General features: G+C 43.3%; 1 protein-coding gene across 4 annotated transcripts in view; it reads left to right on the top strand.

The window, feature by feature from the left end:
* MYO1D (myosin ID) overlaps positions 1–25,969 on the top strand; it is a 157,848-nt gene that overhangs the window by 77,080 nt on the left and 54,799 nt on the right. For all 4 annotated transcript variants that reach the window (XM_048047785.2, XM_066981882.1, XM_048047787.2 and 1 more), the window contains exons 17-21: positions 5,552–5,775; positions 6,951–7,095; positions 7,706–7,810; positions 18,345–18,458; positions 23,730–23,884. In XM_048047785.2, the coding sequence (XP_047903742.1) occupies positions 5,552–5,775; positions 6,951–7,095; positions 7,706–7,810; positions 18,345–18,458; positions 23,730–23,884 (743 nt within the window). The remainder of the gene's footprint in view (positions 1–5,551; positions 5,776–6,950; positions 7,096–7,705; positions 7,811–18,344; positions 18,459–23,729; positions 23,885–25,969) is intronic.

Here is a 25,969-nt window from a genome sequence, read left to right as displayed (position 1 = left end):
CCTGCTTTCCAAAGCTACCAAAGGAGCTGCAGCACTGTGAGGAGGGTGACGATGGGATCACCAGGAACCCAGGGCTGTGCAGGAAGATTTCCTGGTCTGGTGTTTTTCATGACCACTGAACACTTCTGCCTCCCTGGTTGTAACTGAAGGGGTGTAAGGGACTGTGGCAAAGGAAAGCAGCAAGGAACTGGGAGGAGCTGTTGACTCTTTCAAGGGTGGAAAGGCCTTGCAGAGAGATCTGGACAGATTGGAGAGCTGGGCAATCACCAGCAATGTGAAGTTTAACAAGAGCAAGTGCCAGGTCCTACACTTGGGACGGGGCAACCCTGGCTATACGTACAGACTGGGCAACGAGATGCTGGAGAGCAGCCCCGCAGAGAGGGATCTGGGGGTTGTGGTTGATAGCAAGCTGAATATGAGCCAGCAGTGTGCCCTGGCAGCCAGGAGGGCCAACCGTATCCTGGGGTGCATCAAGCACAGCATCGCTAGTCGGTCAAGGGAAGTGATTGTCCTGCTCTGCTCTGTGCTGGTTTGGCCTCACCTCGAGTACTGTGTGCAGTTCTGGGCACCACTGTACAAAAAGGACGTGAAACTGTTGGAGAGTGGCCAGAGAAGGGCTACTAAGATGGTGAAGGGCCTAGAGGGATGACATATGAGGAGTGGCTGAGGTCACTTGGCCTATTCAGCCTGGTAAAAAGGAGGCTGAGGGGAGAGCTCATTGCGGCCTACAGCTTCCTCACGAAGGGGAGTGGAGGGGCAGTGGAGGGGAGGGGCATTTCACTGGAAGCAGCCACAGAAATAAATACCCTTTAATGTTCAAGAATTCTGACGGAATTTCTTGCGTTGTTCAGACTTTATTTTCCAACCTCCTAGGCTATAGTCATAATTTCACTTTCCCTATTAATTTGTCTTTGCCTGGCCTTTAGGAGGACAAGCATAGATGGCAGAGATAGTGAAAGAGAAGTGAAGCGTGGGGAGTGGATGGGTGAAGGGGTAGGGAGGGGGAGCTTAGATACTCTTTTCCTTTCCATTTTGGAGCCAACACTGACTGCTGGTTATTCCCCGTCCTGTACCCAACTTCTGCCTTGTCTCCTTGGACACCTCTTCTTATAGAGGATAATCTCTTACCTGCCCAATTGCTCTTGCTTGGTCACTAGGCACTGCACTAATTGACAACAAAATTGATTTCTTTTGGGTCTGCTCTTCAGTTTCTCACTTTGAAAACTGTCATCAGCCTTTTCCGTGAGCCTGGCTTCCTGTGGGTTTGTCCCATACTGCTGACAACCCACCGTGATGACAATCACAGTTTTCTTCTTGTGATCGCAGCCAGTACTCTCCCATCCTCCTCATCATATCCTCCACTCCATCCCTCATGTCCTTCACACATCTCCACCATCCTCTGCCCCCTGAAATACTGCCAGATCCTTCTCATATCCTCTACCAGTTTGGCTTGGTTTGCAATCTCATGTGGTTGTGCCTGGCTAGGAGTTTTGCGTGTGCTAGTTGGGATTTGGAGATTGGACAAAGCAGATGGCTCTTGAGCTTGTTCTGAAGCATTTCCAACAATGTCACTCTAATTTGAGGCTCCCTCTACCCTGCTGTTGACTTTTCCTGAAAGATGTATGGACTTGCCACTTTTGGTCTCCTGTTCCTCTGTCAGATTTGGCTGAAGCTGGCTAGAGAGTCAGAAGACAGCAGGGCAATCCCAGGAGGTCAGCCAGGGACAGGGTGATCTTTAGTCTCCTTTTTATGGGAAGCCAGGTTAACGAGAAGTTAAAGCCACAGAAAGATGGCAAAGTATCATTTTATTCTTGCCTGTAGGAGGGGTGATACTGCACACTGTGATTCTCAGAGTTGGTTACCCTATCCTTGCAAGATTTGCTAAACACGAGCACTGAAAATACCTGCTTGCTGGTGTGCAGCTTTGCTTTAAGTTCAAGCTGAGAGCTGCTCACTGGTTGGAAATTTCAGAAAGGTGATGCATGTCCTTTTTTGAATCCTTTCTGTAGTACATATGAATATGACTTGGACAATATCTTGGGTACAGAGGGCTGGAAAGAAAGAAGCTGAATCCTGGCTGCAGAGATCTTTCTGTTGGATTGTTGGCACCTTGATCCACATATTTGGCCACGACTTTACCATTGTCCTCCAGCATGTAACAGAAATGAGGCGTTCACAACATGAGAATCTGTGCATAATATCTATCAAACGGCACGATAAACTTAGCCCTGGAAAATTGAATTTATTATTTTTTTTAATTTTACAGTGCTTAATGCTTTTGAGTAATGAACTGGAGGGAAGAGAGAAAAGAATTGAGATGGTACAGCGTGTTGTTATTCAAGCCTCAGGAGGGTATGTGCTAGCAGGAAGCACTCCAGCACCCTGGTTGGATTTGCACGTGGTTTGACCCATTGCTCACAACTACACAATGCTGAGCACACAAAGTGGCTGCTGAACAAGGACTTTGCTTCCATGGCCTGCTTGCTTGTAGATTTGAAGGGTCTGTGTTTCTGGAAGAGACCACTTAGGCCATCAGGCACTCTGCTTGTGTTGGCACTTCGGCATTACCGATGGGCTGCCTTAAGTAGAAATGAGCCCGGTGGTTAAAAGAAAAATGCCAAGCCAGAAAAACAATTAATTAAATACATATATATATATATATTCTGTATCCCATTTCCTGGAAGAAGTTTGTTCCTATCTTTGGCTTTCTCCTTATTTTTGGGAGGGGCTGCCATTGTGGCTATTAGGAAGGTCCTTACTAGGAGTGAGGTTTTCCAGTTATGACAACTTGATTTGAGGACATGCTTTTCATTAATAGTTTACTGCTTACGTGTAGCCAAGGGGCATGCCTCGGCTGGATAATTGGATTTGGAAGGTTAGTGTTTGTAGCAATTGTGACACTTCTTGCTGTGAAGCCAATTTCTGGAGCGATGCAGCTGATACAACATCGGGGCAATCTGTTTACAGTGCCTTTGTTCCACGGATGTCTGGCTGGTGTAAAAAATAACCACAGCAAGAGAGTCTTTCCTCAAGAGCATGCCTACCTCAGCACAAGGAAGCAAAATTAAGACATTGTTCTGTATCTAAAACCAAATCAAAATGTTTTGGAGAAAAAATGACAGAAGTGGAACTCTGCAAAGTCCTTACCAGCTTATGCAAATTTACTTTGTATGTTCTTTTCTTGTGATCCTTTATGAAGTTCAGAAGGCTGATTAGCTGTGACCCAGAACCCATTGTTTTTCATTTCTATTCTTACGAACTTAAAAATTAAGAAGTTGGTGGTTGTTGTTTTTTCCAGTTTATCTTGTCTGCTGTCTGTATATACTTTGCAGGAACATTTTGTGACACTTCAGTCTATGCTTAAATGCCTCAGTCAATCAAAAAAAAAGGAAATATTACTTTAATGCTCATTGGTCGTTCAGTTATTTTATCCTAGTTGCTGATTCTGTCAAATTCATGCCGTTTCTGAATCTGATATGAGCTCAGCCATGGAAATCCTAGGTTTAAATCAGCCTTTGATGTTTTGGGTAAAATGCAGGCCCTGCGCAAGTCAGTTTGAACTTGTGGCTCCAGGAAGCCCTGAGCTTCTCAGGATCTCTGTTGCTTTTTAAATAGTAATGTTCTTGTTTGTGATATTCAAGCTGTGTAGAACAAAAACTACAATTTTAATTGTACACTAAAAGGGACTACTAAGAACAACATATTTTATGCAGAGGATGCTGCTTTCCCTCACTCTGTCTAATGATTTCAAAGCATAAATAAGGAAAATATTAGGTACTGTTTTGCCACTCTCCTAGATGCACTCAGTGTTGAGATTTTCAGTACCAGTCCACACTGTTCATTGTTGAACTTGCTCTTTGTCTTACTGCCAGATTTATTTGGCTGGTCAATAAAACATTGTGCTGGTTTTTTTTGCTGTTGTTACAGGGACTGATTTTTGTGCTTCCTGCTCTTACCTCTCCTTTTGCTCTCTCGTGTCATGCATCGCCTTCCCAGCTCTTCGCCTCGAGCGATGAAATGATGCCCACATCTTCCTTAGGGGAGTGGCTCCTGGCACTGGTGTCTGGGGTCTGATAAGGAGCATGGTGCCTTGGGTCACCTTATATGTGCTGACTTGTTCTGTTCGTTGCATGCTTCATTTCCTTCAGTCCAGTTCTTTCCAGTGTTGAAGGTTGCACACTTGCAGTTGGTTTGACACACTGAAATGCAAGGGATGGAATGTCTCAGTGTTACCATCGGATGTTTGGGCAATGCTATGTAGGGTCTTGACTCAGTTTTCATGTGCTGGAACACAAATGTGCTTCAGAGAGCATCAAATGCACCAGTGAGGGAGTGGGCGCTAAATCAGCTTTCCAGGCTCTGCAAGAGCCGTGAGGATCTATCGTACCTGTTGTGAAGACAGATCCTATGCAAGGGCAGTGAGGCCAGAGCAGAATGAGGAGGGGTTGCTCTGAAAGAGGTTGGAATGAGAGTCCTCTGCTTTTGAGGGTTTGGACCCCAAAGTTTCTACTTCCTCTTTGAATTGTGAGCATGCAGAGAAGAGCCCCCCCCCTCACATCTGCTTTTTACCTCTTGCTGCTTATGTTTTTTCTCAGCTAAATTTCAGGATTATCAGTAAAGCTGTCAAGAGAACCTTTGACATCAGCTTTATAAAGAGAATATCATGTTGGAAATTGCCTCAGGTAATTAATTAATTCTTCTGTAAATAGAAGGCTTGATATGCATCAATGGTGCTATGGGATGTTTCTCAAGAGAGAAATAAACTCTCCAGCAGGGCCCATAGCGAGTAGTGAAGCACTCTTCGTATGCGGGAGGCTCATTATCCTTCCAGTTTAATTCTACAAGGAAACAAAAATACAACCTTCATCTTGGTGGATTATATTAGAAGCAAAGTACAGCTGTTCATGAATTCCTCAGGGATGTGCACGTGAGCTTGGCAGCACTCGGGTGAATACGCATTTCTCTGGTTACAGGGTAAAACCAACACAGCTTGCCCTGCCTGGCCGGGCTTTGTTGGGCAGGGCAAGTGGGGTCTTGGAGCCAAGCAGGCTAGGAGTCGGTAGCAAGGTACGGTCATGGCACCCACCTCGCAGCGTGCCTCTACCTGGTGGGTCCAAAGGAGAAGTCCAGACCGTGGCACGTTTTCTGCTTGCAGTGCTCTCCAGGCCAGGGCAATGCTTGCAGTAGTGCTGGCAGACCTGGGCTCCACGTTTGGGGGCGAACATGGCAGCGACTTTGGAAGTGAGCTTTGGAGGATGTTACTTATGTTGGAGAATTGCTTGCTTTTCAGTACACGGCTGGTCTCCCAAACTATTTTCAAAGCAATCTTTCCCATTCTAGCATTTAAACAGAGTTAGAATTGTTTCTAAGTAGGCAGGTAAGCACAGTGTCTGTTTGGTGATGTTTTTCTAATTGGATCCTATTGGCGTAGAAGAGTCCCTTTCTTTAAAATTTATGATTTTAGGTATTTATGGATTTTAGCAGTATAGAAGAGTAAAGAGAGAAATGTTTCCTTTTTATTGCTAAAACTGTCTTCTCCACTGACTCTTAGGTTTGGAGGGGCACTTTGGCTCGTCTTCGCTATAAGAGGACAAAGGCTGCCCTGACGATACTCAAGTATTACCGCCGCTACAAAGTGAAGGCCTACATCCATGAAGTTGCCCAACGCTTTCACAATGTGAGGTCAATGAAGGATTATGGCAAGCATGTGCAATGGCCCACTCCACCAAAAGTGCTGCACCGATTTGAAGAGGCACTCCAGATGATTTACCATAGGTACAAATAAAACTTTTAGTGTTTTCAGTCTAACCCAGAGGACTGAACAATTACTACTTGTTCCGTAAACATTGGAAAAATGAATAGAGAACATGAACTGGGAATCAAAGATGAAGGTATTAGTGGCTTCTGGTACTCTTGACCATGCAAATAATTATTCTGTTTCAGAGATTTACTCAGGATGGACATTGTATTTTCTTCCTCAGCCCCTCTCTTGGCCTTTCTGATCAGTTTTGAAAGAAAAGAGCAGCTGGTGTTAGGCTGGGGGAAAGAGAAAAGGAATCTTCTGGACTCCATCAAGTCATTTTTTAAGAAGTCATTAAGAAGTCATTTTTTCTGCAATAGATTAAGCAGTGTTTCACTCTTCACCATATGCAGAAAAGGTGTTTTATACATTTATTACAACCTTCTGATATCTAAAACCTTTTTCCTCTGGCAATTCTGGTATTGTAGACAAGAGGGGTATAAAGCAGTTACAATTCCAGTTTGAAAAATGATAACTTCTGAAAGTCAATGAACAACAGAAATGTTGGTTGAATGGGACATCTAGAGATCTCTAGTTGAGCCATCTGCTTGATGCAGTGTTACCACCAGCACCAGATTGGGTCAACTTTTTTTTTTTCTCAGATGTCTCTTGAAAACCATCCACAACCTATCTGGGTGGGCATCCTGCTTTCTGAATAAGCTCAGTTATTATAACCACAAAATTTTAGTTACTAAAGACTTTTCACAGCCATAGTCCTAGGGAACTGGTGTTGTTGAAGGCTGGAGTATGGTGTAGAGTAATTGCTGGTCTGTCCTGTCCTGTCCTGTTTCATGTTACAGTTGGTTAGGTTTCAATCGTAGGGCCAAATTCTGTTATTAAAGGAGAATGATGTTGTAAACAAGCCAAAAAAATGGCTTGCAAAAACTTTATTGCAAACAGATGTGCTGGTAGTTTACTTCTGGGCACTGGAGGGAGGGGAAAGTGTACCAGCAAAAGTTGTCAGGAATCAAAGGTGCTATGTCATCTAAAGCTGGAAACCTAAGTATTTTATGAAGGGATTCAATGGAAGGACTTCTTTTTTTTCCTTGCCATTTGTAGTCTAAGCTTGTCCTTGTTTGCTGACCTGACAAAATTAGTGCTCATAGTGCACGGTACAGACTGTGGACCTGACTCAGGCTTTCTGTGGCAGGTGGAGAGCAGGTGAACTCATCCGGAGCATCCCATCAAAAGACCTACCTCAACTGAGGGCAAAGGTTGCTGCCATGGAAGTGCTGAAGGGTCACAGAGCTGATCTTGGGCTACAAAGAGCATGGGAGGGGAATTACATCGCACTGGTGAGTCCAAATGAAGTAACCGATGCAAATAGAAGGGGACTGCTGCAACGGCTGCGGCTCAGAACACTTAAAGGGTAGAAAAGTGATATGAAATTTGAAAAAGTGGGTATTGGAAGGGAGAGTAGTTTCACGATTTTTCTGTGGATTCCAGATGGTCTTTGATTTCTACTGTAGTACAAGTTAAATTTTCTGAATACAAAGCCTAGTTAGAGTGAGCATCCCAAACAACATTAAATGATACTGAGTAGTGCCATTAGCTGACACTTCAAATGCCCAAGCCTAGGAAAGAAAGAAGTAAGTATAAAGCAGAAATTCTAGATAAAATGGGATGTTAAGAAATAGCATTAAATGAAAAGGAACAAAGAAATTCTATCTAGGCAAGTTGCAATGCTTCTTTTACTCCATCCTTCCTTCAAGCATTTTGTTTTGTTAAGGTTTTCTCAGAAAGCACATAAAACTCCAGATGCTCTGCTGCTCTTCAGTGAGGCAGGGACTGGCCGAAGCCTTCAGACTCGGTGGTGCAGCTGTGGTTCTGCCAGGCCTGGCATGACGTAATGCAATTACTTTCTTTAGTAAGCAAGAAGAATTGTGTGCCTGTTTGCTCTTTCAGAGACCAGATGACCCTCAGACCACGGGCTCCTTCATCCCTGTTGCCACTGAGCTGAAACGGAAAGACAAGTACATGAACGTCCTCTTCTCGTGTCATGTCCGCAAGGTAACCAGCGTGTGCGTGGTCTGCAGACACGTGAGCTGGGTGGGGAAAATTCTTGCAGCTGAAATTTTGTGAAGCAAAGGGTGAGGAGAGGTAATGCTGGAGATATTTCAACAGGTGGCAGTTGAAAGCAGTCCTATTTTAAGGAATAGTGTCAGTGATTTTTGATGGATACGTAATTCTGAACCTATTGCACCAAAGGATGCTTTTTCTGAGGGGCTTCTCTGGCCTCTTCATTTCAGAGGAATGAATAAATTCTGTGTAACTGGCTTGGGTCTGACTTTTTCCATAGCAGAAAGTTGGTTCTTTTTCTTTTCCTTAAATTGATTGAAAGGTTTTAAAAACTAATTAGAATAATGTGCTTGCATAATTTTTTATGGGTAGTTTAGAATGATCTATATTATGCTGTTTTTAAACGTCTGTCAGGATAAGATACTTTGACTTTTACAAAGACAAAAACATTCAATGGCAGGGCTACTGATATTCAAGTGTTTTTCAGGAGCTTTATATTTGTATACGCTTTTTATTTCCAAAAACGTGCTATTGTAGTTGGTCTTCACTTCCCAGAAGTACAGCATGTGTGTGATCTTTATGATTCTGCAAATATTATATTTAACACTAACACAAAATTAATTTTGCAGTGAGAAATCTCACTTTATAACAAAACTTCTTTGCAAGTGGTAGTGATTTATATTATTTATACAACAGTAAGTGATTTCTGTATATAAAAATAGAAATCTCTTATTGCTAAAACTATTTCAGTCGAGTAGTCCATTGCTTTTAACGTGTTCGCTTTAAGAGCGTGGTTTGCTGATTAAATGAATGGTTTGAGTGAATATTGGTTTATGTTGTTAGGATTAAAGGAGGATTGGGTGAGTCTGAATCTGAATCTCATCTTTACAATCTTGGCAGCAGTTTGTCTGGAATCTGTGTGGCAGAGAAAGAAATACAGAAGAATTTCACCCTGACTTTTTTCACCTTAGGCTGAAAACAAAGGAATTCCTATTGTAATTCATTTAATAAACTAGAACCAAATTATTGCTGTTTCTAGCTAAACTTGAATAATTGTAAAAATACAATATTCAGTTCTTAACAAAGTGACTGTACGAGTTGTCATTTTGAATAAGAATGGAGAGACGGTGAGGGGAATTACTTGGTGTGTGTATAATATTAAACTCCCACAGTGGGTATACATACATTGCTCACTGTTACGCAACTTTTAATCTTTTAAATCCTTCTGTTTCTCTCACTATCTCCTGATTCAGCTTTAAAGGACAATATCCTGCACAGGAATAGGTAAAAGCAGATTTTTGAAACACAAATCCGTACCTTATTCTGTTCAGTAATTGCAAGCACAGAACTCTTACCTTTAGGCAAGCATCTGAGCAGTTCCTTTTTGTTTATGGTGCATGAAGAAACCTTTTAGAATGCAAACAGGCCTTGTTTCTATACTTTCTTTTACTGCATTTACTGTGTTGGAAAAAGCATTTTCTGCTGGGGTTTGTTGCATTGGTGTCCTACCACTTTATTGATAATAATAAAAGCAGTCTGGAGACAGAGAAGATGTTGCCCATCATGAAGTAGGTTTCTACCTGAAATTTCAGTGCTTGCAGAGGCAAAGAAAGCTTTAGCTTATCATGGGTGCTTTAAAAAAAGTAGCTCAGTTGAAATAGGGAAACACCACAGAGACTGCAAGGTTATAGACTTGCGGTCTTGAGGCTTTTAAATTATCTTGCAACTTTTTTGATCATTTTAAAGGTTAAATCGTTGGTCACTCTCGTCTATCAGAGAGGTCAGGCTTCATCCTTCCTTTGCTGGTTAGCTAGGGACATCTTTGCCTGGCTTTTGAAGTCATCAGCAGTGGAAACACACACAAGCATGGCAGGAGGCTACGAATGGCTCAGGTAGGACAGGCGAACCTGCAGGTGCCAGCAGAGGATGGCAGCTGGCTGGCACGTGGGATTGGCTGCTCCTCCAAACCCAGCTGTGCCTGAGTCTTCAAAGTCATTAATGCTTTTCTGGTCTTCATCCTTAAAGATCTGTCTTAGAAAAAACAGCTAAATGTAGTGAAATGATGGCCTTGAAGAAACTAGTAGGAAGCACCTCTTCCCAAACAAATGGATAAAATCACTCCAGCATTACTGTTGAGGACAAGCCCGCATCTGGGATCTTTAATGACGTATGTAAGCCTGGCAATTTCAGTGCATCTCTGGGTTTAAACTCAAAAGCAAATGACCCCTTTCAAATCCATGCTTGGATGTAATAACTTTTTGAGTGAACTGCTTGTCTTCCCTCATATATGGACAAGAAATGTCCAAGCAAGCTTGAAGTGAACAAAGGAGAGAAACAAACAATAGTGAAATTTGAAAGCTAACAAGACAAAGATTTGACATTTCAAGATTTATCATTTTACTTTCCAACCAATGTACTTCTTTACAGAGTCGAAATTAAATCTGAACCTTAGAGTTGCAGACTAAGCAAGAGTGAAAATTGCTGTAAAGCCTGTAAGCAACTTCATTCTTTGACTAGATGAACACAGTCTTTTCCCTGAAAACAGTGTTAGCCTGTCTTTCACTGTGTCACATAAAAGAATTTACATTTTGAGCTGTCTTTTTAAAACTAAGGTGTTTTTTGTCAAAAATAACATTCGGCTTCTTTACCCAAAAAGTACTGTAGTCAGTGCTACTGGGCAGGGGGAATTTCTTTTTTTAAAAAAAAAATAAATAAAATAAAAACATGAAATTGCTTCTTGTTAGCTTTATCCTTTTTTAAATTGCCCATGTAATACCACGTTACTTGCACAAGTGTGGCATTTGATGTTAGCACGGTCAAGCTGTATTGATGGTCTGAACATTAGAAAGGGAGCTATTTTCACTGCAGTGAAGTTTGTCAAATTTCTTATGCTAAACCTGGTTTGTTGTGGATTTGCAAATTGACTGTTACTGTTTGTTTCTCAGCTGAAACTTGGCTCTCACAAGCTTTAGCAGGGGACTGAAAAATGTGTTACAGAAATGAAAATGTAATTACTTATCAGGTGATTTCATTGCTTGAATAATGCTATTCAACAAAGCGTCAGTCCACAGACCAGGGTTACTCAAGTTCATTGGTGGTATATTTTCATGATTCAGCCTATTTGGGGATTCTTGAGCAAAATGTGCTGTTTCTGCTGGTCCTTGTGTCAGGCAGAAAGGTGTTACTGTAACAAGAGAGCACTTTGAGTTGAGATAAATGTTTTATTTCTGGAGCCACATCAGACTTCCTTTACGCCTTTGAATAAGGTGCCGTACCTTCCTTCCACCATGCGTAAAGCAGTTCTTGTCTTTCAACAGCAATATTACGTGTCTGATCCTTAAATTTTTCAGATAATTGCAGTCTAATACACTTCTTTCTTTGAAAAGAAATGACATTAAGAGGATAAGTACTGGGAAAATTGAACAGACACAAGTCTGGAGTTCATGTATGTAAAAAAGTTTACATATAGAACATATCTGCTGTGGATTGTAAGATATTTGCTAACCGTTAACTTCTTTGAAACAGACTTTTTGTTAGCTGATTGACGTTGCTCTAGTGAAGTCAAGAAAGTAATAGCAACTTGCAACAGCCAGGGAGCTGCTCTTGAAGTATTGAAAACTGCTGTTAAAGTTTTCTTTAGCTTGAGTGTATGGGGTCTTAATTTCAACAGCTTGAGATGAATAACAGCAAGCGAATCTGTTTGGACCGAAGGTTTTCTAGTTCTTTTTATAGAATGCCTGTGAAGAGACTTTGACGTCTCGCTGATGGGATGTGCATGTGTTTGCTTTCTCGCAGTAGGTATAGGTAGAAGCAGGTCATTTCTGCCTGTGGAAAAATACATCTTTACTGAGCATTATGATGCTCTTTATTTTTCAGAGGAAATTTTCAAGATTTTTGCCTTGGGAAACTAAATGCATATTTCATGCACACCACCAGATTTTGTTTTATCACCTAGGAAACAACAATTTCTTTTTTAGAATAAGGCTTTTTTTCCCATTTTTCTCCCTTGTCATTTGTGGCACCATGCTCCCTCGAGAGGACCATCTCCAAAGCCTGGTGCCTCTCACCCTGCAGTGGCAGAGACCTGGAAAGCTCATTTGAAGGTTTTTCTGCTATTGGCTGAGGGTTGGACCTTCATTTTTCCCTATAAGCTAGGCAGGAAGTTAAATTAGGACTGATTCACATAGGGATCAACAAAGATATAAATAAAAAAAGCCCAGAAGGTGCAGAGAACACAATGCGAGGAAGGGCTGTTCTCTGAGAGGGTATAATCAGTATCTGAGAACATAAGGCCTGTCTCTACTCCTACAAAATCAAAAGAATAGTGGCATTTGCAATTGTGCTGGCATTTCTCTGAATCTCTTCTGTACATGCTTCCCAATGTGACAGGTTACTTCTAAAAACACAGCATGTATTATTTACATAAATATGCCATAGATGCATGAGGCACCTGAAGCAAAGCAATTGCTTGGAAAGAGCCGAAAAGGACATGAATTCCTCAGCAGCGAGAATTTGCTTCTCGTGTGAGATAAGCTGCTGTTCGTCCCCTTTGGTGTGTCTCTTTAACTGTTCAGCTGAACTTACTGTTCAGTGTGAACGCTACAAACGGTGGGTAGACACAAGGAAGAGTCTGAAACACTCTGGGAAAACTGCTGTAATGTTATATTGCCTTGCAGAATCAGAACATGCTTTAAGGGCAGAGACATTTCTTCTCAGAGAGAGCAGTCAGGCATTGGGACGGGTTGCCCAGGGAAGTGGTGGAGTCACCGTTCAAGGAAAGGTTGGACGTGGTGCTTGGGGACATGGTTTAGTGGGTGACATTGGGGGGGGGGCTGGACCAGGTGGTCTTGGAGGTGTTTTCCAACCTTAATGTTTCTGTGATTCTGTGTTACACTGATGAGAGGCTAGAGCCTGAGCTGCAAAACGTCATGTGGAACAGGGTCTTATCAGGCTGCAATTTGCACGGTCCTGCAGTTTTGCCACCAAACCTAACCCATAAAAGTGGCCTAAAAGAAAGCTGGAGAGGGACTCTATCAGGGAGTGTAGCCAGGGAACAAGGAATAATGGCTCTGAACAAATGGAGGGGAGATTGAGATCAGATCTGATGTGAGGAAGAAATTCTTCACTCAGAGCGCAAAGCGCACATGGGAATTAGGGCTGAAGATGCACCTTGCTTCTGTTCTTTTCTGTAAAGAAAAGAATGAAATTGCCTAAAAAACAGTGCTAAAAATAAAGCCAGGGCACAGGATGGGAGGTGCAGGACGGTCCCTGTGGTCAAGGGACAGCCTTTCTCTCTGGCAAGCCAAGTGGCCCGGGGGAGCCAGCCCCAGAAAAGGGGCCCTCAGCCCCACCAACCCTCCTCCTTCTTCCACGTGAGGGCATCTTCCAGGCCAGTCCCAACACAACTGCCTTTGGGCACGCATGGGCCACTCCATCACAGAGCCTTGCTGAGGTCACAGTGGCCACCCCTGCCCCACCTTTGCTGCGGGCCCTATAAAACAGGCCCCCCTGCAGCTGGCCACCACCCGCTCAGCAGCTAGGTCCTCCGATAGCCAGCGTACGCGGCAGGAAGGAGACTAGGAGCGGCAAGGCGAGAAGCGGCCCTCCTTGGTGCGCGAGGACAGCTATGCCGTCCGAAGAATCACCAAGAAAGAGGGCAGCTAACATGGAGAAGTGTCATGGGCGGAGGTATAGCGCCAGCAGCACGAGAGACACCAGTGCTCGAGAGACCTCTGGCGCACAGCCCATAGGCACATTTAAGCGGTACCACTGGTACCGCAACGACGCAGGGAACAGGCCGCCCCCTCATCCACCCAGCGACAGGGGGCCTGGGCCTTACCAGTGGCGCAGCGGTGGAGCGGTGCCGAGGCAGGAGCACCAGGCAGAGAGCCGCGCGGAGCAGAGGTGTGCCCACAGTCGGCAACGCAGTGTGGGACCCAGGCACGGCCGTAAAACAGACGGCAGCATCGAACCCGTGCGTGAAAATCAAGCCAAGAGTGGCATGGGTCCTAGGGGTGGAACTGGTCGACCCCCTGGTTCGGCACCCTGGCCGGAAAACATTCCGAATGGAAGGCATCGCGTTTGGGCTGTCCCAGGCAAGGACTGGCTTATCCTTCTTCCAAGCACCGTGGAGCCCATGGAGCTGAATCCACGAGAAGATGTGGAGGAAGAAATGGAAGTGGATCCACCTGCGCCAGAACAGACCTGGGACTCCCGCGGTATGTCTCTGCTCTCTGCCATCCGAGAGCACCGACAGCGTCGCAGGAGTGCTCGGCCGGCTCCCTACCTGTCGTCGCTCAGGCTCCATGCCAAGCATTAGCTTGGAGCCGCCAAACACCACGGACATCGCGCAGGCTTACCTGCAGGATGTCCCGGCAATAAAGAAATCTGTTGCCAATTCTCAGGGCTTGTGGGAGTGGTTCTTTCCCAGAAGTTTAGTGGGTGACATTGGTGGTAGGGGGTGGCTGGATCAGATGATCTTGGAGGTGTCTTCCATTGCAAACATTGAATTTTCATGATTCTACGATTCTAGGGAAGCCTTGGCTTCCCAAGCCATGGAGAGTAGTGTCCAATGAGCTGCACATCCCAAGCACGGCTGGAGGAGGCTGCATTGCTCTGCTCAAAGAACCACGCAAGCAGCACCACACGCTCCTAACCTTCTTTCTTCATGCCATTCCATGTTTCACTGTATTTTTTTTTCTCCCATCCGTTGCTTCCTAACATAATTCCAGTTATTCAGCATCTCTGCTTGTGAGATTTTCCAGGCTCTTACCTATTTTCTTTACCTTCTCTGAACCATTATATTCTCCTTTGCCTTCTCCACCCCAGTGTGTCACCGTTATCCCAAGTAAGAGCCTGGCAACCAGGACATTATTCCCCATGCTTGTCTTTACTGCATGCGAACTCCTTCCTTGTTTTCAGCTGCCTCACATGTTTGTGCCAAGATCTATCCAAAGCTGTCTAAAATCAGTTACTTTTTTCTTCAGTTACTTTTTCTGAGTTGGTGTGGTTAATTTAAAGCTGTCATGTAGCTCTCTGATTTGCATTTTTTGCTTTTATCTGCTCTGAACTTTGCCACTCTGCTGCCTGTTGGTGGAGCATATTTAAGGTCTTCAGTTGTCTCCTGATTTCACCTAGGAAAATCGTATTTATGTTCATGTGCCTCGTCACGTCTCACCCTTGTTTACACTTCTCACTTGATTAATAAATATCTCTGTGACTGCGATACACCGATAACTCTGGTTTTGCCTTGGTGAAAAGTATTTTCTACTTTCTGCCCTACTTTCTCACTTGCTTCTGCAAAGACTTTACTTGGTGACTGTTTAGTACCTAGCCTCTTGGGAGTGGGCCTGTGAAAGTCTAGATTGCATCAAGTATTCTCCTTTTGTGTAGTATTTGCTTGACGAATTAATTGTAATGTTAGAGAAACACGTGTTTCCTCTCTGAAAACCCTGCTTGCTAGAGCCTAACATCACCAGCAGCCTAGAATAATATTTGTGATGAGCTGCAGGAGGATGGGAGGGATTTAAATGATCTGTGTATAGACAGGAGATGTGACTCAAGCCATGATCCCAGGGTATAAAACACTGCTCTGGAGAGAATATAATTTTCTTTCCTGTGGGAATGTGATCTTCCTACTTCTTTTTCTGTAAAAAAATCACACCAACTGCACGAGATATGTAACGGTAGTTGACTAGTGTCAGTCTTCCTGTATTTTCCCCAGATCAGATGTTGTTGTGAAGGTACAACATTTAGTATCTTGTAGCCTTTGAATGAGTGCATTCTTAATAAACAGTTGCACGTCTTTACAATAATTTTCCAGAGGTGCTTATGGCTTATGTGGCATTTGACAGCATTTTTGGTGATTTAATTGATCAGGGATGCTGTTGCTGGAGACCTGATTGATAGCCTACAATATACATGAATTCAGAACATCAGAATGTCTAGAATTAAGAGAAATGATATAATTACATTTCTTGGTGCTCGGCTGTGTCTATTACTTTGCATCATTAGCTGATGCTTAAATAATCTTTTTTTTTCTTTTTACTCTTATGTAGAAACAGGATGTGTGAACTGGAACAAAATACTGGGACATGGGGCTGTGTACTTGACTGTTTTCAACTGCACTTGGTTCTTCCAGAACGGCTGCGAGCTCATGCATTTCTGTCTTCCCATAGTTATTTTTTTTACTTTATCAGAAATGTTGAATATAATTGGTATATAAAAAAAAAAAAGTTTTAGGGTTGATCCACGTGAACTGAAATAAAGAATACTATAAGATAGAGCTTCTTTTCCCTGTGCACTGTCAGTGGAGCTGCTAGTGTTGGCTTTTATTGCTCCTTTCTTCTGAGTGTCTGGTTATGCAAGCAGTATCCCAGGTGGATAGTATTTTGAGTACAAACTGAAGTGAGCCATCTTCTTGACTATGCCTAAGATTATTGCATGAGGGTTGGGACACATATGTATAAATAATCTCTGCTGCTGTTGACTGACGATGAGATTACAGGTGGTAATACAGCAGTTTGCCTCAGCGGGCAATTGATGGTTCTTCACTGAATTATAGCCGTATCTATAATTGGTCTTAAATTTACAGCTGTGGAGCCCAGTGGCGATATTAAGATATTAATGCTTCCCAATGGCAACACTAAGATGCATTTGCTGAACTACTTGAAACTGTCAGAATACTTCAGATACTGTGAAATCTATGTTCTTGGTAGCGTACAGGCTGATGAGATCGTAGAACGATCGAGGTGGGAAGGGACCTCTGGAGTCTGTGGTCCGACCTCCTGCTCAGAGCAGGTCTAGCTTCAAGTAGATGAGGTTGCTTAGGCTCTTCGTCAGCTGAGCTTTGTAAATCCCCAAGGAAGAAGATGGCACAGCCTCTGTGAGCCCTGCACCAGAGCTGCCACCCTTCCAGTGAGATTTTTTCCCATATGTCCCACAGGACTTTCTGCTGCTGCACCTTCTGCCCGTTGCCTCTTGTCCTTTTGCCATACTTCTCTGAGAAGTCTAGTTCCTACCTTTGTCAGAGAGTACAGCCATGTAAAGATGAAAATAAGTTTGTCTCTTTCTGGAGGCCAGCACTGAAGTTGTTTGAAGTAGTCTGATTTTCCTTGTTTATCTTGTAGGAGTGAATCAGGAGACCAGAGTCCAGTTCAAAACAACATTAGAACAGTATAAGCATTTAACAACAGCAGCATCTTCCTCAGTGGTCAGCTAACCTTAGAGGTACACGTGCCTCTGCATGCTTTCCTGTCTGCATTAGAAGTTTGCTGCTTGCTGTAGCTTTGCTCTCTGTATTCCCAGAACAGCAGCAGAGAGCATAGCTGGGCAGCAAGCCCAATTTAAAGAAGTTCTTTTGAGGGTCTTGAACTCACCGGCGATACCTAGACATCACTGCCGTGAATGCCATGTCCTTAACAGAATGCAAGGTCAAGTTAAAATACCAGATGAGTGATGTCCACCTCAATAGAAAAATCTGCTACTGACAGCCAGGGTCTGGCACAGCCGAGCTGATCTTGTGGCTCGCCCTGCGTTCTGCCTGTTCATCATCACCCAGAGCATCACTGCGCCTTTCCCTTGCTCTGGTGCTTGTGCGGCCCTTCCCTCACTAAGTTCACAAAAAGGGCAGATTTTTGTCAGGTTACTGAGTTGGTAGGGCTGATGGGCACCAGAGCTAGCTTGGGGTTTGGGGTTAGACCCCCTGGAAAGGGGAATGGATTTCTTGCTTAGCAAGGGAGAGGCTTGTGTTCAATACCCTTTGCAGCCTGCAGGCATTGCAGCTTGGGTCTTGTGCTTGCCAAGAACTACCTTTGCCTTTCTTCCACCAGGTGGTTGCACCAGGTCCCTGCATGCAGACCTGGCTCTTCCAGGCTCCTCCTTCTCTATTCAGTCTTCAGTTCCTTTTGCAGAGTGGCACAACTTCAGCAGAACTGGAGGAGCGTGCCCTTACTGGGCTAACACATGTTAGGGAAGGATGCTCGTCCAGGTTTTCCACTTCTTGGGCTAGTTGCTTGGCTACGCTGAGAGCACAAATGTTTTAAAAGAGGGAAATGGGACGTGCTCAGATTTAGGATGGGCCAAGGCATCTGCTTTCAAATACGTCAGGTCTGGACTGGCACACACCCTGGTGACACCCTTTTAGCTCTGTAGGGGACATGTGTTCGGCATTGTTCTTTTGAGGGGACAAAGGCACATACATAATGTAGGAACAAAAGCTGTCTGCCTGGCTTTGGGGTCTGCTCAGTGGACAGGGACATAGGTTAAAAATTGCTAGTGGAAAGCATCTGTCCTTGGTTTAGGCCATGGTTGTCCCAGCCCTGCTGGATGACTCTAGGAATGTTGCTTCTCTGAGAATGCCCGTTTCTCTATTTATAAAATATGATTATGGGGTCGACCTTCCTTTTTCACTCCTTCAAGTAAACCTGTTGAAGATCTATGTGAGTTTTGCATGTCTACTGCTGCAGACTTTTTATTCTGCATCGTTTTGCATTGATCACTGTGACTGAAAATTGCTGCTTTACAGGTCAATCGCTTTAGTAAGGTGGAAGACCGAGCAATCTTCATTACTGATCGACACCTTTATAAGATGGACCCTATGAAGCAGTACAAAGTGATGAAGACCATCCCCCTCTATAATGTAAGTACAAGGCCTGGAGAAGCTCATCTCAGGCTGTCTTAGTCATGGGCTGTTTAGCTCTATTTTCTGATCTACAGAATGGAAGAAGACCTTGGTTTACATTTTTTATGTATTTAATAGCTTTAAAACACTTAAGTACAATTATCTACAGCACTGATGGCTCATGTTAGCTTTTAATTTTGGTGCATAAAATAAAAGCTAAAAACCAAACTGCTTATTGCACTTTCTTCTGTTTGTTCTTCTATTTTGTTATTTATTTGCTGTGTGCTGCAAGATCTTGGCCACATAAGAGGGCTAGCATTTCACAGTGGCTTAAGACACAATTTCTCTGTCTCTTGGGGTTTGTTTGATCCTTCGTGTTGTTTGATTTTTTATATATATATATATTTATTCATGTTTAATGTAAATTTTATCAAAGCTAAGTTCAGAATTGTAGTGAGGTATCTGTCCTTCAGGGTAGCAGAGTTTAGCTGCCAGTCACAAAGAAGCAGATTATCACTGATAGGAAGGGGGATGGGAGAAAAGCTCATTTTTAGCTCTTCAGCATCCTGGAGTGTAGATTCAACTGCTTGTTTGTTTTCCTCAGCCTGAGGTAACACCACTGTGATTATCTTAAACCTACAGAACCTGGCTGGGTTGCTTGCAAATGTCGTGAGCAAATTTGTTAGGACGTTTGCATTTGAAGAAATAATAAATCCGCAGGCCCCACATTGCTGAAAGACTAAAGAAGGGATTACGGTAACAGTAAAACCTAATCTGCAAATGTGGATGGGATGATTAGCTCAGATTGCATCCTTAATGTTGGTTTTATTGGACCTCTTCTAACGTCCTTGGTGGTTACCCACCAAAGCTGCACACTGATTGCCCACTGCAGTATGTGGAGTAACTGCTCGCCTGCCTTACTTATTTTCCCTAACAAGAGAATCTGTTTTAGCAAAGCAGTGTGACCGTGACAGTCTCTTGTTTTGAAAAGATATTACTGCCATGTATTTAGCAGCTGCAGGTCATTTTCCTAAGTTGATGTTCTGTTCTACTGACGTTATCTCTTAATTGTGCAAAATGAAATTGTCAGCAGACAACGCTAAATGACTAACTCTTGCTTGTGCAAACAGACTTGTTAAAATCTACAGCAGACTGCTCTTTCAAGGTGGGTGGATTTTTTTTTCAAAGAATCAAGGTGAGCTCAGGTAGACAAGGTAGAATTTTGTCTGTCGCAGTTTCTCACTGTTAGTTTTCTAAGCTGTTACCTTATACAAAATAGTTAGGCTAGTGCAATTCACTTGCTACATGAGTAATTATAGGTAAAGCTGTATTTATCTCAGCTATAGAAAAATCCCTGCTTTCCCTGTATGTCTGTAATGCAGATGAGTTTAAAGGTGGAGCTGTACGTTCAAGTAACAGAGTAAGACCAGGTCACTCTGGGAAGATCTTTTCTGTTGCTACTGGTAGCCTGAACATTTTCCTCTGAGATCCTTAATGCATTAAAAAAAAATAAAGAAGGATGCAGTACAGTGCGTTTGGAAACATCAGCTTCCTGTTCCTAACTCCAAAGAAGCTGGAACACAAATGCACTGCAAAAGGAGCCAGACACTTAACAAACCATTGTCCTGGGTCTGGCTGGGATGGAGTTCATTGTCTTCCTAGCAATGTGGATGAAATTTGTAGGTTGCTTGTAGAAAGTCTGTTACTTAGAAATGTTAGTAATTACTGTTTTTTCACAAGACATGTATGTCTGAAATGGAGGATCCATTCACACAGGGTGAGTGGCAACTTGGCTGTAGCATGGGCTGCCTGTGCATCTCCTGGAGCAGCAAAGCACTTAAATGTTCTGTGCGTATAGGTCTCTTGTGACTATATTTGAATTTCTATAGATAGGAATCAGCTTTATTTGTAGATCTGCAATTATTCCCTTTTCCAGCCTACCCCTAGGCTTTTTGACTGCAGTTTCCTTTACCTGAACAATCACCAAGAGCTCCTGGGTTACTTCCTATGGGAGGAATGGGTCCAAAAAACCCCTCAGTGACTCACACAGGTGCCAGTCTTATTCCAGCCTGGAAGTTTGTCTGATGAAAACAATCTTTGGTGAATGCTGTAGTCATGTATTTCTGCTCTGTTGGCCAGAGGTCCTCCTTTCACCTGCTTCCGCTCCACCGTGGTCCTTGGGAACACAAGAAAATCTGTGGGCACAGGGATAGGGGTGGCATCGTGGTGACAGGGCACGTCCACTGATCCTACTGATTTGCTGCCGACTCCTCTCTGAGCAGCAGGAAGAAGAGAGTTTGGAAATGTATTTGGTTTCTATATAGTATATAGTATATATATATATAGTATATATATGTGAAACACATGTTTTTTTCACTAGGATTTTTCAAGCTGAACTCCTGCTAATGATCAGTGCTGTAATCCAATAGCTTTTCCCTTTTCTGGTTGTGTTTTGTGTTGTGTTACGGAGTGATTTGCATACGTGTTGCCTGCTGCCTCGCGTGCGCTCCCTTGTTTTTCTGCACGCCCGATCTCTGCCTGCGTGGGAGCCCCATGGCAGTTCTCAGGGAGGTGCTGTAAGTGGCCGTCCGTGATGCAGATATTTGTTCCCTTTCGTAGAAAGAACAGTTGTTTGAACTGATATGAATATTTCTGAGAAGTGAAAGGGTAATAAATACGCTGGTCTTGGTGTTTATCGGATTATCAGGTATGTCCCACCAGAAAGGTGCACGCTCGCTGGGGAAGATGGATTGCCCTTCTAACATGTAAGGGTGAACCCAGCTGAAATTCATCTGCCTGTTAGCTGTGCAGCTTGCCATCAGCATTTCTGAAGCACCCTATCAACACGGCAACATCCTTAGGGATGGTGTTTCCATGGAAATCTCATCGGAGACAGTCAGCTGATGTCTGTTCCTACCATAAACTTGTTTTCGGCTGAAGGAATCGCGCTATAGTTTCCCATCTCCTTTAGCTATGTTTACTTGTAAATGGTTTAAGCATAGCCCTTAATGTATGCCTGCTTGGATTTCAGGTTCTGCATTCTTATTTCATACCCTGTGTAAGGAATCTGTAATTTCGTGCAAGTGATTACAAAGCAATAACTTTCCTTTCAAGCCTGACTGTTTCACTGGATTGAGCTGCTACTTTGGGGGATTTTTTGTGTGCAACTGTTCCGGCAGTTGCTTCAGAAGTACCACTGTACAATTATCTTTTTATTCTTACCTGGAGAAAAAAAGAAACAGATAACGTCAATAAGGAATTAGAAGATGACTGAGCAGCAGAAAGGATCTTACCACTGCCTTTCCCAGTACAGTGGAGAATATAATAAAGGAAATTCTGTGGCTGCTGAGAATTTTTTTCTGATCTGCAAGCAGGGCTAATATTAGTGCTTGTAAATACGGAGATAAGCACCTTCTCTAAAATTATTTCTTTTGTATTATTTTTATTTGTTCAGATAGTCTTGTGAGGAGGGGCAAAATAGGAACATTTTGAAGGGCTCGTGGACTTCTAACACAGTTCTTTTGAATAATTAATGTTTAAATAGGCTTTTCAAATTCAGAGATTTCAACTTGTTCATCTTTCATACTCGGTACACATTTAAAACCTTGATGGCAGTAGTCCCAGCGGTGATATTGTGCTCCCAGGATGTTATCTAAGCATGCAAATTAATTTTAAGGGACACAGTAAACCCAGGCAACTGTTAATGTGTGTGCATGAAGAGTAGCTTGTTTTGAAAGTATTTCATAACCTTAAAATACTGTGGATGGCAGGGAATAAACTCCACCTGTGTTGGGTATGTGCAACTGGTAGCAGGAGGTCTCTGCTCAGTGCCTAGAATATCAGCAATAACTGTCGTCTGTTGTGCTGCAATAATAAGCCAGCAAAATGTGAGCGACTCTCAACTTGTGTAGTGTTTCATCCAGAAAATAGGGCACACACCACACTTCTGCATGCTGGCTGGGGCGTGCTTTTCAGGGACGACGCTGCTGTCTGGTATGTGGTAGACATCCGGAGCTGTAACAGGTTTCTTGGAAATAATACACGGTGCCTACTAAACCAAGCATATGGATTTAGGCTGTTTCTGAGAGATTCATGCTTCTGAAAGTACTGCATAGGCTCCAACTCGATCTGTGCTAATATGCTTTCCAACACAGGCCGTGGGGATACATAGAAGGCTCTTTTTTTTTTTCTTTAAAAAGAGGATGATGAGATTTTGATTTCAGTAAAACAGTGTAGCAGTGCCTCTTGCTTTTAGGAGAATGTGGCTTCCCTCTGCCTGTCCCTGGATGACTCAAAAGAGTTGGGTAGTCCTTTGGTGGACAAGGAATGTCTGTTCTAGTATCTGTTTGTATTAATCATTCTTTTTCCTCTCTCCCTCTAGCACCAGTTTGTAAATGTACTTGCCTCTTGATTTTTCTTTTTGCCTCCTTATATTTTGTCTCCCTAGCATAGATGCATTTTTTTTTAATTTAAATATTCACCTGAATAGCCTGTGTACCTAGACTGCCACTCAGAAATTTTTCCTGCTTTTGCTTTGGGAGATGTCAAGGACAAAGCCTTTAATGTACCAAGTAGCAGTTACTTAGCAGACCAAAAAGAAAAAATCTCTTTTTATTTTGTCAGAACAGCAAGACATTAATCCATGACTAAATACTGGAATCAACACGGCTTTGTGGGGTTTGCAACTTATATTCTTCATCAGAATGTTTGGGCTTTCAGTAGATTTTGTTCCTGTGTTGTCTGCATATCATTACATTCCCGGAGCTGTGTCTGTGGATTTGAGCAGAGGAGATGGTTGTTGGCCAGACTGATGGTTATTGTTGGCTTCCCTTGAAAAGAAAAGAAAACAAGCTTGTGGATCTGCCTCTGAGTGATGTGGTGTCATCCGGGGTGAGATCTGGGGGAGCCTCGTCCCTCCTGGTGCACTCTGGCGAGCGGCACATGGCACTGGAAGTGCAGACGGGCACTGCAGGACCGCGCCGCTGCTAGCAGGAGCAGCTCCAGAGGACACAGCCTAGGCGGCAGAATTTCCCTGCATTTTAGCTGGGACCATCGGCTACCTCCCGGCTCCTCAAAAAAAACACCACCAAACCTATTGTTTCACTTTTGTACTTCGGCTTGTGGGAGCGGTATGGTGAGCTTGCACGTTGCCATTCTCCAGGCACTGCTCTCGCTGGTAGAGGTAGAACTTGAGAGGCAACATGGCATACTGGGGTGGAAAGAGCTGGTCTGGCCCTTAGCAAAAAATATATCAAAGTGTATGACGTTGCTCTTGCTTCCTCTTCACAGTTGATAGGATTGAGCGTCTCCAATGGAAAGGACCAGCTCGTGGTCTTCCACACGAAGGACAACAAGGATCTCATTGTCTGTCTCTTCAGTAAAGAGCCATCTAATGACAACAGGATTGGAGAGCTGGTGGGAGTCCTGACGAGCCACTTCAAGAGGTCAGTGTTATTTGGATTGTGCTGAAAACTCAGTCTAGCATGCCAAATCAGAAACTTGCTGTGAAGTCATTTTGATGTCAGTCTTGAGTTTTATCTGTGTTACTTCGCTGTATGACTAGGATACCAGAGCAGCATTTTTCCCTGTATTTTTGGGACATACTGTTTTAGCTACCGTACTTAGCTTGCCCCTTCTTCCTTCCCTATCTGTGCTTATTAGAACATAGATGTTTGGGGACACACATCACTGAAGATGCATTCTGAGTGTGTCACAATGTCTCATAAACACGTTTTAAGGTCAAGCTCTTCATATGTAAAATTAGGATACAGCTATTCCTTTCTCAAATTGTTTTCCCTGCCACTAGTGTCAGTAGATCATTTAGTGCTTGAGCTGTAAAGTGTTGTCTCTGAATCCCTGCAAATTGTCTCACTTGCAAATCACTGTGTAAAATCTGTTTTAGTGGTAGACTAAACACTTAAGTGGTTATCTTGCATTGAGCTTCTTGGAGGTACAGCTGAACTAGCAATAATCACCTTTAGAGTATACAGCAGGTTTGGGATTGCACAGAAAAGCTGCACAGCAGTCATTGCATTGCAGACAATCACATAAAATTAACTCTGTAGAGAAATGGTCTGACAATTGGACAAACCTTCAGAGTTCTTCTCTTGCTCCTCCAGAACAGATTCTCATGAGAATCAATACTGATCAGCATCACATGCAGCATTTGGGTTTTGCCATTCATAATATCGTGCTTCATTTATGATAGACAAGAAGGAGTCTTTATAGGTAAATACTCATTTGGAGCTGCAGGTGGCAGGACAGTGAGTGAATTTGTTATATTAGGTGCCTGGGTAATTTTTTACATGAACTCGAGAAGAGCATGCTGATTTAGCCACTTGTGTCAGTACTGCTGGAGATAGGTGCCAAGTTCATCCGAAATTAATTCTAAGCATTGGCATAACTTGCTTTGAGAAATTCAGCGCTGAAAAGCAACAGAAAGCATTCTCTTTTTTTTTGTGTTTACCTCAATATAGTTTAATTTTCAAATGTAGCTACTCATGGAGGCTCAGGAGGTTATGGGAATATGTCTTGTAAAGCAGCACGCTTCCTTTCAGGAGTCCTGCGAAGTAGCTGGATTTCTTTCATGTCTGATGTGTTTTGAACGCAGGTGAAATCTCCAGCTGATGCTCTTCAGTGCCTTAACAAGTCTGTAATGTTGGGAAGAGCTGTGAAACTGTTGATTGCACCCCAGATCCTATATTCTCAGTGTTCAGACTTCCCTGTTTTGCTGTTCCTTTTCCCTAGCCATTACAACAAAGCACCCCAGCCTTTTGTCATGCTGAGACCATTGTGGGGACTGGTCTAAAATACTGAGCCTTTCATATAGGGGTATAAACTATTGATTTTCAATTTCTTATACAGATTTAACAATGACATTTTTATTTTTAAAAAGAATTAGTTTTAGTTTTTATCCATCTAATTAGTTAACTGCCATTTTATTACAGACAGTACTCTTATATGCTGTTTAGTCTTCACTTACTACAGTATCAGAAATGAACTCTCGGCACAGCTGGTTAAATGGAAGTGTCTGAAAGTCACTTTTTCTCAGATGTCTGGTCGAGGTTACAGGTTTAAGGATAATGTACAGGAACAGCTCATTTGCCAAATATCCAAATGTCATGGTTTTCCTCATCAAAGCAATATCTGTAAATCAAAATAAAAGAGGAAAATTCTTGTTTTCAGCCAGTTTCAATTTTCTAAGTGTAAAAAAATCCTGTCTGTGAATGGGATTAGCTGACCCATTGCTCGAGAGGCACTTTGGGAATTCCTCATTAAACAGGATTAGCCGAGAGTCGCTGTCTGCCTCATGGCAAGTGTCAGGTTTCCCTGTCCTGCCTGTCAGGAGGTGCTTGCTGTGACAAAGTGGATCCAGCAGTAGAACCCTGTGAAAGTCGGGTGGCTGCGTGACCCTGGATGTGACTTCAGAGCGGTGCTACACCTGTGGTGTGCAGGGCGGCTTCCTTGGGTGGCAGCGGGGTCTCACATAAAGTCCTCTGCAAACGTACAAAGTAGTTTCCAGCCGTCCT

Source organism: Anser cygnoides, chromosome 22, assembly GCF_040182565.1.
Source record: "Anser cygnoides isolate HZ-2024a breed goose chromosome 22, Taihu_goose_T2T_genome, whole genome shotgun sequence".
Lineage (NCBI taxonomy): Eukaryota > Metazoa > Chordata > Aves > Anseriformes > Anatidae > Anser > Anser cygnoides.
Note: the sequence above shows the minus strand (reverse complement) of the source record. Positions and strands in the feature narration are given on the sequence as shown.